This window comes from Sander vitreus, chromosome 4 (assembly GCF_031162955.1).
Source record: "Sander vitreus isolate 19-12246 chromosome 4, sanVit1, whole genome shotgun sequence".
Taxonomy (NCBI): Eukaryota; Metazoa; Chordata; class Actinopteri; order Perciformes; family Percidae; genus Sander; species Sander vitreus.
Window position 1 is genome coordinate 34,985,360 of NC_135858.1, and position 18,882 is coordinate 35,004,241.

The window sequence follows — 18,882 nt, forward strand, 5'->3', positions numbered from 1 at the left end:
GACCATCCAGATTGTTATCAGCGCAAAGCCAGCATCTGTGATGGTATGGGGATGTGTTCGTGCCAATGGCATGGATAACTTGCACGTCTGTGAAGGCACCATTAATGCTGAAAGGTACAGGTTTTGGAGAAACATATGCTGCCATCTAAGCAACGTCTTTTTCAGGGACGTCCCTATTTTATCAGCAAGACAATGCTAAGCCACATTCTGCATGTGTTACAACAGCGTGGTTTCATAGTGAAAGAGTGTGGGTACTAGACTGGCCTGCCTGCAGTTCAGACCTGTCTCCCATTGAAAATGTGTGGCGCATTATGAAGCACAAAATACGACAACGGAGACCCCGGACTGTTGAGCAACTGAAGTCGTACATCAAGCAAAAATGGGAAAGAATTCCATCTACAAAGCTTCAACAATTACTGTCCTCAGTTCCCAAAATCGTATCGAGTGTTGTTAAAAGGAAAGGTGATGTAACACAGAAATCATTGTATTCTGTTTTTATTTACGTTTTACACAACGTCCCAACTTTATTGGAATTGGGTTGTGTAGTATTCATATTTCTGCCTGGATGTTCCTCTGTACGTCAGTCCAAGATTTTGCAGTTTTGAACACATTTCATGTCAGCTGTGTGGTGGCATTTTGAAGAACTACAAAAGGTGTAAATACTATTCATGATACATGTAAAAAGAACAGTAACTAACACAAATCCTTGGTTGGTTTAGGGATGCAACTAACGATTATTTACCTTGTAGATTAATCTGTGGATTATTTTCTCGATTAATCGATGAGAAAATGTTAAAAAATGTGGATCAGTGTTTCCCAAAGTCCCAAGATGACGCCCTCAAATGTTTTGTTTTGTCCACATCTCAAAGATATTCAGTTTACTGAAACATTTAAAAATGTGGAATTTTTTTCAAACCGATTATCAAAATAGTTAGCGATTAATTTAATAGTTGACAACTAACGGATTAATCATTGCAGCTTTGCTAAATAGATATGTTGGATAGAAAAAGGGACAAAAGGGGGTGTGACACAAATGGAAGCTTGTACTTGATAGTTTATAAAATGACATTATGTAAACTGAAATATGAGCTGATGCATCACTTCCCTCTTAACTGTGTCTACTTGTTTCTGTTCAGATGGACCGATAATACAAGATATTGTCTTTTAAACTGTCAGCAATAAGTATTCATGCTTCAATGTGTTATACACCCTGACAGGCTTTTCTCATGAACCATTTGTACATATAGCTACACAAAGTAAAACTCTGTAATTGGGATGTATTCCACATATTCTAATGCTGTATAAGAGCGTGAAGATCCTCGTAGGGAGGAGTTCGGGGAGTGTTTGGCTCCTAAAACACAGGGCTTTCAAGCCAAAAAACTTAGCCAGCAACAGCTGTGATGTCACCAAGTGTAGCGTTACTTTACTGACACTTTGAGTAAGTCTTTCAGACGTTCAAGTGAAGACATATTGACCGGAATAACAAATGTCGACTACTTTCCAATCAAATGCGTTTCCATCAGTGTGGTTCAAACCATAGACAGTCGTTGACGTCTTCTTCTTTGGTGTTCTGGTTGGTAGTCATGTTGTTGCTCATTACCGCCACCTTCTGGAGTGACGTATTTCCTCCAATTTAAAACTTTATTTATATTTTTTACAACTTTATTGAAATAATACATTTAAATGTACAGCATTTCAGACAATACTCAAAATAATGATACAGGGAAACAATAATATGACTTTAAATAAATAAAAAATAATATTATTTACAAGAACAAATTATGTAGAGGGGATGAATAAACAATAATATAAAATTACATTAAGAGACAAAACAAAACATTATTCCATCTAGTTTAGTTAGTTTGATTTAAATAATCAAATATTCAGTTGATAATTGAATCATTTCTTATTAATACAAAAAAACAAGGATATTTTTGTATTAATGAGACATTAGAAGGACAGGTGCAGATTAAGAGGTTAAATTCAGCGACTTTTCCCTTCAAGAAATAAACATCATGAATATAACCATCCTCTTTATCTGTAACTGCTCTGCTCCACTGTCACCTTCACTGGTGATATCTTCAGTGGGACTTTATCCCAAGTGCTAATATATGGAAACAAATTCTTATAAAAAAATAATGCAAACATCCTCTCAGTGAAAGTGTGTGTGAAGGTGTGTATGTGTGTGTTAGTATCAGCATCAGAGAACGACAGCTTTCCTCTGTTCCAGTTCAGAGTCATTCTGATCCTCTGGAGCTTCTTCTGCACTACGAGATCAGTGGGTGGAGCTGGTGGTGACCGTGCTGAGTATTTACCTTGATACAACATTATTCTCCATAATCCAAACTGTATGACTCCCTTCCTCTGGACAGACTCTGCTAACACACCCAGTGACCAGCCTGTACTGTCTCCAACCTCGACATCCCAGCTGTGAGTCCCTGAGTTAAAGCCCTCAGAGCCCAGGACAGAGGGGTGTTTATCAAACCTCTCTGGATTATCAGGAAGCTGCTGTTCCTGTCTTACTCTCACACTGGTCAGATCTTCAGAAAGGATGAGGTTGGGTTTAGCAGTGTTTGGGTCCAGAATCACAGGAGTGTAGGAGACCATGTCCTTCATCTTGTTCCAGATGTTGAAGCTCAGGTTGCCCAGGTGTTTGACCTCATCTATCAGAGCTCCTGAGAGCAGCTGTGGATCATCCAGCAGGGGGCGCTGCTGGACTCTTTCCACTGCAGCCTTGTAGTTGATCAGGAATGAGACGTCTTCAGCTCTCAGCTGCTCCTCTGTGGCTCTGACTGTGTCTGAAAGAGCTGCTATCTCTCTGCTCAGAGCCTCCATCTTCTCCTTCATCCTCTGACTCTTCTGCTCCTCTTCCTCCTTCAGTGCAGCCATCCTGGCCTCCTCTTCCTCTTCTAGAAACTGGTGAAGCTTCTTAAACTGCTCCTTAATCTGCGTCTCTGTGCGTCGGGCCTGGAGCTTTATGTGTTTTGCTGTTTGATCAAACTTCACTTTAACTTGTTCAAAAACCTTTAACTTCTCCTTTAAGGGCTCCAGAGTTTCCTGAAGCTCCTTCCTGTGTTGTCGTGCAGCTTCATCGATGGGTCTGATTCTGTGGTTGGAGTGTGTTTCTGAATGCAGACAGACGAGACACACTGGCTGCTGATGGTCCAGACAGAAGAGTTTGAGTTTCTCAGAGTGCAGACTGCAGAGAGCCTCTGAAGCTCTCTGATCTCTCTCCAGTAAGAAGGCCTCACACAGGTTCTTTCAACACCAGGTTACAAGGTGGTTCGATTTCTGAAAGATCTTCTCTTACAAACTGGACACTCCTGTGTTAGTTTCTCTGTCCACCAGCTCTGCAGACAGTCTTTACAGAAGCTGTGGCTACATGACAGAAGAACAGGATTTCTAAAGACATCGTGACAGACTGGACAGCAGAGATCCTCCTCTGATCTGGAAGCCATTTAGTCTCTGAGTGAAGCTGAAAACAGAACAGACAGAAAGTACCGTGAGTCATGGCTCCCCTCCCCCCTCTACTAACTTTCACTTTGAGTCGTGTTTTTAGAAAGACTCACCGTCAGTGTGTGGAGTGTCAGCAGTGTTGTAGTTTTCCACTTTTCTCTCCTGTAGCTGAACTCCCTCAGAGGAAGTTGTTAGTTTGACCTGAAGCTGAATCTGATCGTCTGTTTTTCCGTCTGTGTCTCTCTGTAGCGAGGACGAAAAAGAAACTGTTTCCTGGTTAGTCTCAGGGTCAGTCAGTTGAGGGGAGGAGGTCTGTCACGCCTCCTCTGCTGAAAGCTGTTGTAACACAGCGTTGTGTTTAAGTCCATTTAAGGTCTGATTCATTGCTGGATATGTTGACTGATAGTGAGCAGCTGGCTGATGCAACAGTTATGTTCATGTCTAACAGTAGTTAGGTTGAACGTAGTTTAAGGGTTAAAACATAATTTAGTTAAATCTCAGGAATATTCTGTTTCGGGGAATGGAAGGATCATTAAGGGAAATATTTAACATGGAATATTGTTGGAGAGAGGAAGTTTTTACTTTAAGTGGTGACATTGAATGGTGTCAAAAAAAGGTTTTGTAAATAAAGGCTCTCCAGGAATACAGAGGATGTGTTTGTTAGGCCTTGTATTCATGGTTTTAAATATTAAAATGTGTTTGATTACAATTAAAGTTCACCACGCTATTTTTAACAACTATTTAGCTGAAAGATTCATTGCACTAATCAGGGGCCTGTTTCACAAAAGCAGAATATATAAATCCAGGATAACTGATAAAGCGAGGCTTGACCTAGACTAATCTGTGCATCCTGGCTTGGTGCGTTTCACGAAGGCCAAGCCAGGCTGAGGAGGAGCGACTAGGTCGAGTCAGGCTGAAGTAATCCAGATAGATGCGCGTCCACGTCTTTCCTCAAAAGACCGCGAGGTCGATCACAGATTTACTGATGCCAAAATGGAGAATACGCATTGTAAGCACTTTATACAGAGTGAGCAGCAGCTTCTTGTGGAAGTATGATAACGTGAAACACATTATTTGTATAAAAAGAAAAGAAACACGGCCGCTGTAATGAAACAGCGAGAGAAAGCGTAGCAGACGATCGCTGACCGACTGAATGCGTAAGCAGCCTAAATATATACTATATTATATATTAACTGACTACTGCTCTGAATTGAAACCGTCATAATCATTCCATTCAAGGATTAGGCTACTAATCATTTGCAAAAAATTAACAGTTGTACTCTTTGCCTTAAAAGTAAGCAGAAGATAATGTTACTCAGGAAATTTACCATGGAGATCAATTTTCTACAACGCTAGAGTATGATGCGTTAATATCTCTTTCACTCTGTTCCTCCCTCTCTCTCATGGGCTAAAATATACATTTCCTAAGTCATATTAAGAGTTTCCTTCTCTACATATTATATGCCTTGCTCCCTTGTATATATGGACACAGAAAATAAAGACACTGACGAAATTGGACTCTAAAATCTAGAAACTATAAAGATAATTAAGTGATAAATCCCATGCACACTGTAAACATGAATGGAACAGAGTATATTCATCAGTTATTTCCCCCCCCCCAGCAAAACATAAGGTCAAAAACCATTGAGGTGTCCTCCCCCTGTTGGTACATGAATGTCCAGTAGCCTACATCACTAGATAGTTACTGGTCCAGTGAACTAAGACTATACTTTGGGAGGATTGTACAATTAGGATATGTTCTTTAAATTGTACAATCCTCCCAAATTATAGTCCCAGTTTACTGAACAACACAATTTGTGTGCTAAGAATGCCAAATACAATGCACATGGAAGCAGAACAAACAAAAAAATGAATCAACTAAAATAATTCAAGGTGCATTGGTCAACAGAAATGTACAGCGCTGTATGTATCGCCCTTAGTAACAGACTTCATTTAAAAGCCTTTTCTAATTATCTCAACAACTGCCATAATATATTCATCAAACCTCTAACAACAATATGAACAGCAGTCTTCATACAGCAATATAACAGTAACAATGACTGTCACATGAATAATTATTAAAAAAAAATAATGGTCACAACTTTAAATAATAACAGTACTTAAAGGAACAGCAATATGCACCTGTTGTATTTTAATCCAGGCTGATAACAATAAGGTAAAACCACTGCTGGGTGATCAGAAAAGGCTTAGCCCCGGCTGTTAGCCCCGGCTGTTAGCCCCGGCTGTTAGCCCCGGCTGTTAGCCTGGTCGGGAGCAGGCTAGTTGTTAGCCTAGCTGCACAGAATAAAGCTCCATGGTGACTTATGTGCCTCCGCTTTCGTGAAACCGAGTCAAGGCTTAAATCATCCAGGATAACTGATAAATCCCGGCTTAATCCCTTATCTTGGTTTTGTGAAACAGGCCCCTGGTTTAGCAGAGATAACTTGGTATGTTTACTTTCATAAGAAAGGGGAGGGGGCTGATTCAAAAACCTGCCTGGTCACGTGACAAGACGCTGGTCTTGTCACGTGCGTCCAAAGGGCTCTACACCTGGCGGGACGAGCAGCACAGGCATCGGCAGCAGACGGTACCCTGACCAGGAAGCAACCTTACTCCAAGTGGAATGGTTAGAATATAAAATAACTATTGTACCCTAGTTATCTTTGTGTGAATTTTTAATATCCAAAAGCTTGCAGATAATTTGTTGACGCAGCTTTTTTTCTGTCTAATGTTACTGTTTGAACCTGTGCATGGTGTTAATACGTGCTTATTGCTAACACTAGCTACTCGAAAAAAGTGTCAGCTGAATGTTAAAGTTAGCTTAGTGTTAACAGTCTGAGGACGGCTCACATACCGGCGAGTAAGCTCGACTAAATCATTTATATGACCGTCATTTTACGCAATAGAAAAGCGATTCAACCGCTCTCGGAGGCGCTGTGGAGGTGTTTACGTTGTGGACACCGCGAGGTGCTTGCAGCGCATTAATCCACTCGACCCGCCCTTGGCCGCTCTCTTTTTCACTCTCACTCACTCACACACACACACGCTTGTTTACATGCCGGTTTTCTCTGTAACACAGGCGTCGTTTCGGTTCTATTACCTTATTGTATTTAACAGTGACATTGTTGAGCTGAGTCGCTGAGCTAAACGTTTTCTTGTTTTATATTTTTACAGATCCTTGTGGTGTGAGCAGACCCGTCGCCAGACCTCACTCTTAAGGGGGGCATATGAAATGCATGGGAGGGCACAATTATTATTAGCCTACAGTACATTGTATATTTATAATAATCGTATACTCTATTCGCGCAGCACGTAATCATCACGTTAAACATAACCAACAGCAATATGACCAGCTAGCCTATTGCCTACACCACATTACATAGAAGCAATGTTATGAATAGCCATAAAACACTTGACTATACAACATATTAGATGTAACACCAGTAGCATCTCTCAAACATTGCATTTTAAAGCAGTCAACAGAGGGATATGCATGGCCATGAGACAGACACACACACACACACACACACACACACACACACACACACACACACACACACACACACACACGCACAGAGACTTTGAACCTACCGGTACTTTGAGTGGAGGCAGCGCTGTCCTCTCTCCAGTCCCTCCTGTCAGTTGAAGCTGCATGCTTATTTAAGCCCTTACCTGTTTCAATTGCATGTTTCCAATCATTAAATCACTTAATGGAGAAGGTCGCGTCCGATGATACAGATTTGAATTTCCTGCAGGCATGACAAAATGCAGAGTCCTTTTCCACCGCCAGTCCCTGTTCAAATACCAGCTAGAGGAAAATGATCGTTTTTTTTAACCAAACATTTGACTGGATATTTCCTCAACACAACCTGTTTGGGTTTGTCCGTGCCGAGGTCACTCACACACACTGTTTCAACAGGCAGTTGTGGCCCAAATGCTGCCCGAGTCGCGTTTGCACTTGACCTGCAGGTCTTGCCAGGCCCAGGGTCGGGCTCCACGGAGCTACTAGCATCAGGCTCAGACTGTCGTCCAGGGTCTCCTTCTCCAACTACAACATCAGGAGGCGTCGGTGTCGTATCCAATTTGGCAGAGGAGACTGTTGGCGGGCTTTTCAACCACTTACGGATATCCATGACGAACTGAAGCGAGTAAGCCAGCGAAAACTCATCCAGCTTTCAAAAATGCGCGGTAACTGTGCGGCTACACTGACGTAGGCTACGTCACGTACGTAGCCTAACTTTCTTTTTAGTAAGGCCGTGATAGGCTGTTGCAGTGTAGAGTCCCATCAATCAAACAAAATCACACCATTGTTTCTTTATATTTTTTAGGTTTTAATGATAAAGAATGCAACATTAATGCAACACAAAATTAGCAACTATGATAATATAAACTTAAAATTAAAGTAATTTTTTTAAGAGATCTGTGCCTCAAGTGGGGGGGCGGGCACAGGCAGTCTTTCTCACCTGCGCAGTACACATTTACTCTTGTCCTCTTTAAGGAAAACATTGGTATTTTTAATTTGGGGCATGATGTTTTTTAATTTAAACAACATTTCAAATCATATAAAAAGGACATTCATGGATGTTTTTCAGCACTACTTTGCAGATGGCTTAGCTGCCTTGTATAGTTCAGTTGATCTAAGTTCATTTTTTGTTTGTTCTCTGTATTTGTCAGGTGTTCATGGAGTTCAGCAGGATTGTGGGCAAGAACCTCAAGCAGGAATTCTATGAGAGCATCGACGGGCACGGTCCTCGTCTCCTTAAGTTATTTCGATCCAAGAGAGGGAATGTTGGACAGTGGTTGACACATATTTCACAACAGGCCAATGTAGGTCCATACACATTATGTACTTGGCATTGTTTTTCACAGGTTTTGTAAAAAAATCATATAATGCTACTCTATTAGTTGTATAATTCAATCCAAACATTGCTTGGTTTATTTAAGCTTTCTTATAGATGATTATTTGATTATTTGGACTCATGTATGCACTCCATCTTAACAACCCCAAGACTATGAAGCTCAAATTTCAGGTCATCCAACAGGTATTGCTCTTGTTAGGCCACACTGACCTAAAGCCGAAGCTACAGACTTTGGAAAAATCAGCTCGCAATGTAAAGAGATGTCAAGTCTACTGTAAGAAGCTGTTGACTACAATTTTATTTTATTTTTTGCCACACCAGTAAAACACTTTCTTACCTGTGGGGTAAACCCCTTGTTTTCTGTAAAACAAGCGGACGAACTGACACACGTAAAACGCAGACACACACCCACACACACAACACAGACACGAACAACACCCACGCACACAACAAACACGGACGACACCCACACATACGCAACACCAACACATAATTGTTTCAGTGATTTGAAATGACCTTTTTCAGATTAATCACTTTAGGTTGGTCTTGTTGATGTTGACCTGTTTTGCCATTTTTCTTAAAAATAAAATGCATTCGAGCATTTAAGGTTTATTTTTTTCCATCCAATTTAATTGAAACAATGTTTATATGCATGTTTAAAAAAAAATCAAAAGCTAATTAAATTAGAGGAAAATACAGTAATTGTAATAAATGATGAGTAGCAATAAGTCATAATAGCTAAATTATCTAATGATTTTGAGTACACACTACTAATAAATATAAATACTAAACTTAAGGTTCCATGGTAATACAGCTCAACATGTTTAGTTTCAGCTTGGGTAAAAACTAAAGTGGGATAGGGCAACGGGTTTCCACGCGATTTGCGAGTAAAGTCAACTAATTTGGGTTAAGAGTGTGTGCAGAAGTTAGCACACCCATGCTAAAGTTGACTAAAAAGAGGAATCAAAAAATCATATTTTGGAAATTGATCTTAGTGCCTTAATTAAAAAAATGAGGAAAAATCTAATCTTTAAGGACACCAATTTTCTTTGTCAATGAATAATGTATTGTAAATAAATAAATGTTCTTCCTTAAAATACAGGGGGCATAAGTCAGTACACCCCTATGTTAAATTCCCATAGAGGCAGGCAGACTTTTATTTTGAAAGGCCAGTTATTTCATGGATCCAGGATACTATGATCCTGATAAAGATCCCTTGGCCTTTGGAATTAAAATAGCCCCCCCCCACATCATCACATCCCCTTCACCATACCTAGAGATTGGCATGGTTTTATTTCAGTTAGCCTAATAGCTGGTTTGATTTGCATTGAGAGATGATTTTATGGAAAGTACCCCATGCCAATCTCTAGGTATGGTGAAGGGTATGTGATGATGTGGGGGGGCTATTTTAATTCCAAAGGCCAAGGGAACTTTATCAGGATCATAGTATCCTGGATCCATGAAATAACTGGCCTTTCAAAATAAAAGTCTGCCTGCCTCTATGGGAATTTAACATAGGGGTGTACTGACTTATGCCCCCTGTATTTTAAGGAAGAACATTTATCAACATATGATCAATTTCCAAAAGATGATTTTTTTTTATTCCTCTTTTTAGTCAACTTTAGCATGGGTGTGCTAACTTCTGCACATGACTGTACACTATAATATATAATTTTGAATCTTAAAAAGTAATGATACGCAAATGATTAAAACATACATTTTTTCAGTCGAGATTCAAGATTAACCTGTTGTACCAGGACTAGTAGTACCAGCTGCTGCACGAGATCATGAAGCACATCAATTGACAGCAACATTCAACTGATGAAAAACTGAATTAAACACTTTTACAGAATCATCTTTTCTTTATTCCACAAATAGAAAATGGTTCATATATTTTGGTAAATGTAAAACACATTTTCATAGTTTGATCTGAACAATGATTGGCTCCTCAAACTTTATGCAGTTATTGAAAAATTGAATCTTTTTTTTGGGATCAAATCAGCTTCTACAAAGTGTTTGCTGTCTTCAAGGCTCCACACACACATAGGTCAAAATAATACAACATGAACAACAATTTAAAATGAAAACAGTATCGATATGAAAGAAAAAGGCTTTATGAACCAAAAGATCAGAAACTAAATTAAATCATTTTAATGTCACATATGAAAACAAAACTTTTAGATCTTATTCATGTGCGTACATTTGATGGGGGGGGGGGGACAATAAACATTTAACTTTATATATATTTTAGCAAGTTAGACAGTGTGCAAGAGTTTTCTTTGTAACTTTTGATCTGATTGTCCCCCTCCGATGCACCTGTCTCACATTGTAGATGTGCTAAGCATTTTGCTGTACTGATTTGCGGGACAATAAACATAACATTTCCTGGGAGCAAATATTGAAGGGGGACACATAAAATACATACAAAATTGTACTTGTAAAGGATATTTGTAGTTGTGGAACTCCAGTAAGTAGGCTGGCAAAGCTATTTTATTATCTTTTGATTCTATTCTCTAATACAGATGATGCTGAACTGAGAACTGAGCCATATACCATTTCACCATAGATTGTATACAACTCTCATTTCGACAGGCAGCTTCAACAGCAGCAGAGCGGTTCAATTCATTTACGAACAGACCGCTGACAGTAGGTGCCCAAATGTACACTAGTCTGCCTTTTGCAGAGCAGGAGCAGAGTTTTTACAGGCACAACTGCCTGTAAAAACCCAGCGTTAGAAAGTAAACTTATAAAAATAAGTTTTGGTTAATTCTCCTCTAAGTCCCTCTCTTCTGCACACGACACCTATCTGGAAAAAAAATGAGTCCGTGAAGCTGACAGCAAAGCCCAACTTTACTTTTGATGAAACCAAACAAAGAAAAATGTTCTCTCCTCCTCGGTTTGAATTTCCAAAAGTAGGGTTGAACACTGATCAGACAACCCAGGCCCAACCCTGGTCAGTGGTGTTAAAGAGGTATAACTAGCCGGCCAGCCGGCCACTAACTTAGTAAAGTTTAACAACTTAATGTACACGCACTATTGTTACAGTGTAGAAAAGCACAGTGTTCTCGCCATTTGAGTGTGTTTGGCTCATTTTCTATAACCAGTGTGTAGCATGAAAAAACGGTGGTTGGAATTAGCAAGCAAGCTAATTAACTATCTTCAAGCTTCCAAACAAGCTAAGTAACTTTATAACTGGTAACAATTCTTTTTTGTAAATGAGCATTATGTGTATTTGAGAGAAACATAATTTTACCCAATGTTTAAAATGAATAAAACAGACCTTTTATTCTTCTGAGTGAGACCTCTCACTTCTGTTCCATCTTTGTTGGGAATCGCACATGCGCAGTAGCTAGATAAGGACTACTAGCCAGTCAGAAGCAGAGTATGAGGGCGTGCCCTGACAGTACCTAGGTAAGGACTACTAGCCAGTCAGAAGCAGAGTATGAGGGCGTGCCCTGACAGTAGCTAGGTAAGGACTACTAGCCAGTCAGAAGCAGAGTATGAGGGCGTGCCCTGACAGTAGCTAGGTAAGGACTACTAGCCAGTCAGAAGCAGAGTATGAGGGCGTGCCCTGACAGTACCTAGGTAATCATAAATAAATCATCCTCTTTATTTCTAACTGCTCTGCTCCACTGTCACACACACCTTCACTGGTGATATCTTCACTTCACCCCTAGTGTAAATGTATGCAAACATCCTCTCAGTGAAAGTGTGTGTGAAGGTGTGTATGTGTGTGTCAGTATCAGCATCAGAGAACGACAGCTTTCCTTTGTTCCAGTCCAGAGTCACTCTGATCCTCTGGACATTCTTCTGCACTACAAGACCAGTTTCTGGATCTGACGCTGACCGTGCTAAGTATTTACCTTTATGCAACAACATTATCCATAATCCAGACTGTATGACTCCCTTCCTCTGGACAGACTCTGCTAACACACCCAGTGACCAGCCTGTACTGTCTCCAACCTCGACATCCCAGCTGTGAGTCCCTGAGTTGAAGCCCTCAGAGCCCAGGACAGAGCGGTGTTTATCAAACCTCTCTGGATTATCAGGAAGCTGCTGTTCCTGTCTTACTCTCATACTGGTCAGATCTTCAGAAAGGATGAGGTTGGGTTTAGCAGTGTTTGGGTCCAGAATCACAGGAGTGTAGGAGACCATGTCCTTCATCTTGTTCCAGATGTTGAAGCTCAGGTTGCCCAGGTGTTTGGCCTCGTCTATCAGAGCTCCTGAGAGCAGCTGTGGATCATCCAGCAGGGGGCGCTGCTGGACTCTTTCCACTGCAGCCTTGTAGTTGATCAGGAATGAGACGTCTTCAGCTCTCAGCTCCTCCTCTGTGGCTCTGACTGTGTCTGAAAGAGCTGCTATCTCTCTGCTCAGAGCCTTCATCTTCTCCTTCATCCTCTGACTCTTCTGCTCCTCTTCCTCCCTCAGTGCAGCCATCCTGGCCTCCTCTTCCTCTTCTAGAAACTGGTGAAGCTTCTTAAACTGCTCCTTAATCTGCGTCTCTGTGCGTCGGGCCTGGAGCTTTATGTGTTTTGCTGTTTGATCAAACTTCACTTTAACTTGTTCAAAAAACTTTAACTTTTTCTTTAAGGGCTCCAGAGTTTCCTGAAGCTCCTTCCTGTGTTGTCGTGTTACTTCATCGATGGGTCTGATTCTGTGGTTGGAGTGTGTTTCTGAATGCAGACAGATGACACACACTGGCTGCTGATGGTCCAGACAGAAGAGTTTGAGTTTCTCAGAGTGCAGACTGCAGAGAGCCTCTGAAGCTCTCTGATCTCTCTCCAATAAGAAGGACTCACACAGGTTCTTCAACACCAGGTTACAAGGTGGTTCATACAAAGCTCTTTTCTTACAAACTGGACACTCCTGTGTTGGTTTCTCTGTCCACCAGCTCTGCAGACAGTCTTTACAGAAGCTGTGGCTACATGACAGAAGAACAGGATTTCTAAAGACATCGTGACAGACCGGACAGCAGAGATCCTCCTCTGATCTGGAAGCCATTTGGTCTCTGAGTGAAGCTGAAAACAGAACAGACAGAAAGTACAGTCAGTCATGGCTCCCCTCCCCCCTCTACTAACTCCACTGAAAGTTACTTTCACTTTCAGTCTTGTTTTTGTCAAACTCACCGTCAGTGTGTGGAGTGCCAGCAGGCTGGAGCAGCAGTGTTGTAGTTTTCCACTTTTCTCTCCTGTAGCTGAACTCCCTCAGAGGAAGTTGTTACTGTGATCTGAAGCTGAATCTGATCGTCTGTTTTTCCGTCTGTGTGTCTCTCTGTAGCGAGGATGAAAAACAAACTGATTCCTGGTTTGCCTCAGGTGAGTCAGCTGAAGGGTGTAACTCTGTCACGCCTCCTCTGCTAAGTGTTGTTGCTTCACATGAAACACAGGGAGTGTCTCATTCCTTAGTTCTGATTCATTGCTGGATATGTTGACTGATAGTTTGCAGCAGTCTGATGCTACAACTATGTTCATGTTCAACAGGTTGAACGTAGGTTGAATATAGTGGAGGAGTTTATATACAAGTTAGTATCTCAGGAATATTCCAGGACCGGAGGATCATGGAACATCATGGAAAATGTGTAACATGGAATCTTAAAAGAAATGGAAACATTATGAGTAATTTTACTTAAATGGTGATGCAAATGATAAGGACAACCAAAACCACACATGGGCAATTACGCGTTATTATGGAACCCACTCAACTTCTAGGCAAGTCCCCTCCTACGAAGCAGCCCGATTGGTTGGGGTTAGGCATTGACCTTGAGTGGTTAAGGTTAGGATAGCCGATTGGTCAGGGGATAGGACCTGAACAAATCGGGTTACGTTACCTTGCGTAAGCAATGGACGCCTGGCCAATAGCAGTGTGTGAAGGCTATTGAAGGGCGGGTCTTGCCTAGAAGTTGCGTGGGTTCCATAATGTCGCGGCATTTACAGTAGGGGTGACAGGTGGAAGCATAAAACCAATCAGTGATGAAGAAAAGAAAGGAAAGAAGTTAGGTAGGTGAGAAAAGTAAGTGCCAAAATAAGAGAAAAAAGGGATCTTTACTGCAGGATAACTACCTCTGTCCCCCTTTTTCTGGTCTAAACGAGGTTACAAACTAAAATTTTGTGTGTTCTTTTCCCAACAGGTCTGCAATACTTTGTTCGTGGGTAACTATCTCTGTCACCTCTCATATATATCCATAGCAAACCCTTCCTATGGTTGTCTCTGTTCCATACAACGCTCTTATGATATTACAAACTCAAAACAAATGTGTGTTATTCTACCATTGGAAGTCCTCTGCAACTGACAACAAATTAAAACCCAAAATGTCTTCATTATATATATTTTTATTTCACAACAGTTTGTGGCTTATTCACATACAGTAACTTAACACAATTTCATTTCTTGATCTCAAAGCTTATTAAAGTTAAAGCAAAGTTTAAAAAAGTGTTCATTTTGCTTATGAGAAACACGTTGATATAAACACAAAGAAAAAGTACTAAAATTCTACAAATACAAAGTAAGAAAACTATCAAAAATAGAGTTCTTTAATATACATTGACGTGAATAACAATTATTAGTTACATGGCAGAATTTAAAGGCTATACATAATGTATTTTCAAGCAAGTACAAGCATTTCTTGTGTGCGTGTCGACTGAGGCCTTATCCATGAAGTAGATCTTATCCGTGTAGATCGGCATTACGTCTCAGAACAAACATAAATACATGTGAAACATATGTTTAAACACAGTTAAATGTGTTGCAGTGAATGAGGCAAACACTTCCCTTGTTTAGTCTTCTGTCATTAACTTATACTCTAATATAGTATACATATTTCTGTCTGCATCGTGCGTGAGATCCTGCTACATGTTCCTCTGTATGTCGGTCCAAGAGTCAGCTGTGTGGTGCCATTTTGCAGAACTACAGAAGGTGTAAATACTTTTCATGATACATGTAAAAATAACAGTAACCAATACAAATCCTTGGAAGGTTTAGGGATGCAACTAACGATTATTTTCATTGTGGATTAATCTTTGGATTATTATCTGCATGAATGGATTAGTTGTTTGGTCTCTAAAATGTCAGAAAATGTTAAAAAAAATGTGGATCAGTGTTTCCCAAAAAGCTCAGGATGGCATCCTCAAATGTCTTGTTTTGTCCACAACTCAAAGATATTTAGTTTACTGTCACAGAGGAGAGAAGAAACTAGAACATATCACAACATTTGGACTCAAACCGATTATCAAAAATAGTTAGCAAATAAATCTTTGCAGCTTCACTAAATAGATATGTTGGATAGAAAAAGGGACAAAAGGGAGTGTTGAAGTGTAGGTTAATCGATAAATAAGTGCCACAATAAATGGTAGCTTGTACTTGACAGTTTATAAGATGACATTATGTAAACTGAAATATGATCAGATGCATTTCTTCCCTCATAACCATGTCTACTTGTTTCTGTTCTGATGGACTGATATTACAAGATATTGTCTTGTAAACTGACAGCAACTTCCATGTGACCCCTATTGTCATGGAATATCATATGAATTGTTGTGCATAACTTTTCATTTGTTATCATATGAACCTGTTCATTCACCTAGAGATTGGCATGGTTTTATTTCAGTTTGCGTTTATGGAAAGTACACCATGCCAATCTCTAGGTATGGTGAAGGGTATGTGATGATGGGGGGGGGGGTATTTTAATTCCAAAGGCCAAGGGAACTTTATCAGGATCATAGTATCCTGGATCCATGAAATAACTGGCCTTTCAAAATAAAAGTCTGCCTGCCTCTATGGGAATTTAACATAGGGGTGTACTGACTTATGCCCCCTGTATTTTAAGGAAGAACATTTATTTATTTACGATACATTATTCATTCACAAAGAAAATTGGTGTCCTTAAAGGCTGGATTTTTCCCTTTTTTTTAATTAAGGCATTAAGATAAAAACTTTAGCATGGTTTCATAAACTTATGAGCACAACTGTAATTCTGTAAACTCTACTTCAGCGTAGTGAAAAAAATAAGTTCCAAGATAAGTAAAGCTCTTTACGCCAAATTCCGTCAAAAATATTCAGGGTGAGGATATACTAATGTCTTTTTTATTACTGACAGTCTTTAATGGTAAATATGGCTGGTCACCACTAGCAGTTTGAGCTTTATTTGCAAAAAACAAAGCCAACAACAAGCAAACCTTTCCATGTCCTCTGCATGTACAGGATCTGTTGTCCGTGAGCAGTCTCTGTGTTCGACTAGAGGGGAATCTCCGGAGGGTTGTTCCGCCTCACCCGGGCTTTCCTGCTCTCCTGTTTCAGCTTCAGGGTGCGGAGCTTCTGCTGCCGGCGTTTCTCGCGGTACCACAGCTGCTCGCAGTACTCGTCCACACTCAGACTGTTGGTCCCCACCATGTGCAGGTCTTTGTAGCTCTTCAGAGGAAGCCACGAGTTCCTGTGTCCCGGCACCAGAGGTTGAAGGGGCGCCGACTGGCTGAAAAACCCGGCGACCGCAGCTTGGCTGATCCTCCCGAGGCCGCCTGCGCCCGGGTGGATCGGGCTGTGGTTCTGCTGGTAGCGGGTCGGGTGGAGGCTGTGGTTGGGGATAATGTGAAGTCGGTATCGGGCCAGGACCTGGCTGTAGGAGTGCTCGTGGCTGGCGCAGGTGTAGAGGCCCGAGTCAGCCAGCTCCAGGTGTTGAACTAGCAAACCCCGCTTCATGTGAAGGATGCGGTCATCATCGCTCTGACGGAGCTGAGAGCGAGACAGAGAGGAGACAAACAGACAGACGGACAGACGAGAGGATGATGTTAACGTTGACAGTTGAGACAGAGTTGAATGAAACACATTAAGGGCCCTATCTTGCACCCCGGCGCAACACAGCACGCAAGTGTCTTTGCTAGTTTAAGACCGACCCAGTTGTCAATTTCCCGTCCAGCGCCCACGTCGTTTAAACAGCAAATGCAACTGCGCCGATCTGTGGCCCATGGGCGTGCTGGTCTTACAGGGAGGTGTGTTCAGGTGCATTCTGGGCGTATTGCTATCTTGAAGCAGCGGGAAGTGATCGCGCCATTGACCAACAAAAACCTGGTCTAAAGTCAATAACGCAGCATTTCATTGTTATTTTAACAGCAAATTAGTAAAATGCTCCTAGGCTCGTGCACAGCACGTGCACACTATGCTTGTTACACACACAAGGACGCACAGCAGCACACACACATGCAGAAGATTACAAATAAAAATATTACGGTGCAAATCCGCCATGATAACAGCAATGCTCCAAGGTCCAAACGCGCCTGGCTTTTAAAGGGAATGGGAGATGATCTCTGATTGGTTTATTGCATGTTACGCCCAAAACACACCTATGAATTAATGAAGACACTAAGTACAACCCTTTTGAACCATGCGCCCGGCACACGGACCCTTTCTTCCACCGTCAAACTAGCAAAAGTGGATTTGGACACGCCCTAAATGCACCTCCGCCAGGCGCTTCACGCCGTGCGCTTAGATCGTTAAAATAGGGCCCTAAGCTTTGTTTATACTCGCGGAAGACGCCGTGGCGCAGGCCTCCGTAGATGGTGCGCGAGCTATGAGCATACACAGAGACATTTATGCTCAACCCATTGTTGGTTGCAGTATCTTTCTGGGGAGGCTTTGGCTCAGGTGGTAGAGCGGTCCCCTGCCAATTGGAAGCTTGGTGGTTCGATCCCTGGCCCCTGCAGTCTACATGTCGAAGAGTCCTTGGGCAAGACACTGAACCCCGAATTGCTTCCGATGCTGCGCCATCGGTGTGTGAATGAGCGTGAATGTTTATCTGGCACCTTGTATGGCAGCCTCGGCCACCAGTGTGTGTGAATGGTGAATGGTTCCTGTACGATGTTAAAGCGCGAGTAGTTGTAAAGAATAGGAAAGTGCTATATGAATCTAGTCCCTTAACATTTATTCCCAGAAATGTCAGGGAGCGTACAAACAAACTAATCTGAAATAAGCAAAAGTAGTAAGGAAGAAGAAAGTGAAAGGAAATCAGACTGCCTGGCAACAGTAGTAAACACATCCAAGATTAACACTGACGTACCATCTGGCAAACACTGCATTGCATTTGTGTGCTCTAATTATTAACGTGACCGTCGCTTATCTTCCAATCAAAATGACTTTCTGCCTCTCGATGTTACGAACACTCTTTCAATGAAGGTGTTTTTTTTAGCTTTGACAAAGCCACACCCTCCAGCAAAATGCCTTTTCTTTTCCCAGACTGGTGTCCCTCTCTTATACGTATTTAAGTCCATTTAACTCCCTGTGGTCTGCACACAAAGAATCATACGGATGTCTTCCCAGCTGACCATGATGAAATCAAACGTGCAGTGTGCGCCTAGTTACCCAAATTCAAAGATGATGAACTTGTCAAATTGGAAAATGTTTAGGGATGCACCGAATCCAGATTTTTGGGGTTTCGGCCGAATACCGAATCCAATGGTTAAGATTCTGCCGAATCCGAATACCGAATCCTCCTCTCATCCTCAGTCCATTAACACAGTAAACACATTAATGAAGTAAACAACGTCCACAGCAGTGTATGTTTGTCCTTTTCTGTCCTTCC

General features: G+C 41.4%; 3 protein-coding genes across 3 annotated transcripts in view; all 3 read right to left on the reverse strand.

Moving 5' to 3' along the window:
* Window positions 1-1,726: 1,726 nt before the first annotated feature.
* Window positions 1,727-13,529, reverse strand: LOC144517373 (E3 ubiquitin-protein ligase TRIM39-like). Its single transcript, XM_078249469.1, is given in 4 exon segments — window positions 1,727-3,261; window positions 3,263-3,295; window positions 3,297-3,475; window positions 13,442-13,529. Coding segments are annotated over 3 exon segments (1,422 nt in total). The 5' UTR covers window positions 3,459-3,475; window positions 13,442-13,529; the 3' UTR covers window positions 1,727-2,034.
* On the reverse strand, window positions 10,158-13,526 carry LOC144517374 (nuclear factor 7, brain-like). The gene is made up of 2 exons (XM_078249471.1): window positions 13,442-13,526; window positions 10,158-13,333 (listed from the first exon to the last, which is right to left on the reverse strand). Exon 2 carries the CDS (start codon window positions 13,314-13,316, stop codon window positions 11,931-11,933), a length of 1,386 nt encoding a protein of 461 aa, XP_078105597.1. The 5' UTR covers window positions 13,317-13,333; window positions 13,442-13,526; the 3' UTR covers window positions 10,158-11,930.
* A 1,095-nt stretch (window positions 13,530-14,624) lies between the features above and the next one.
* LOC144517376 (semaphorin-3D) overlaps window positions 14,625-18,882 on the reverse strand; it is a 105,711-nt gene continuing 101,453 nt past the window's right edge. The window contains exon 18 of the mRNA XM_078249474.1: window positions 14,625-17,039. Coding sequence (XP_078105600.1) covers window positions 16,545-17,039 — 495 coding nt within the window. The 3' untranslated portion in view covers window positions 14,625-16,544. The remainder of the gene's footprint in view (window positions 17,040-18,882) is intronic.

Bases quoted from the DNA above. Each gene is read 5' to 3' on its own strand.
- LOC144517374 (XM_078249471.1), bottom strand. From the start codon at position 13,316: ATGGCTTCCAGATCAGAGGAGGATCTCTGCTGTCCGGTCTGTCACGAT.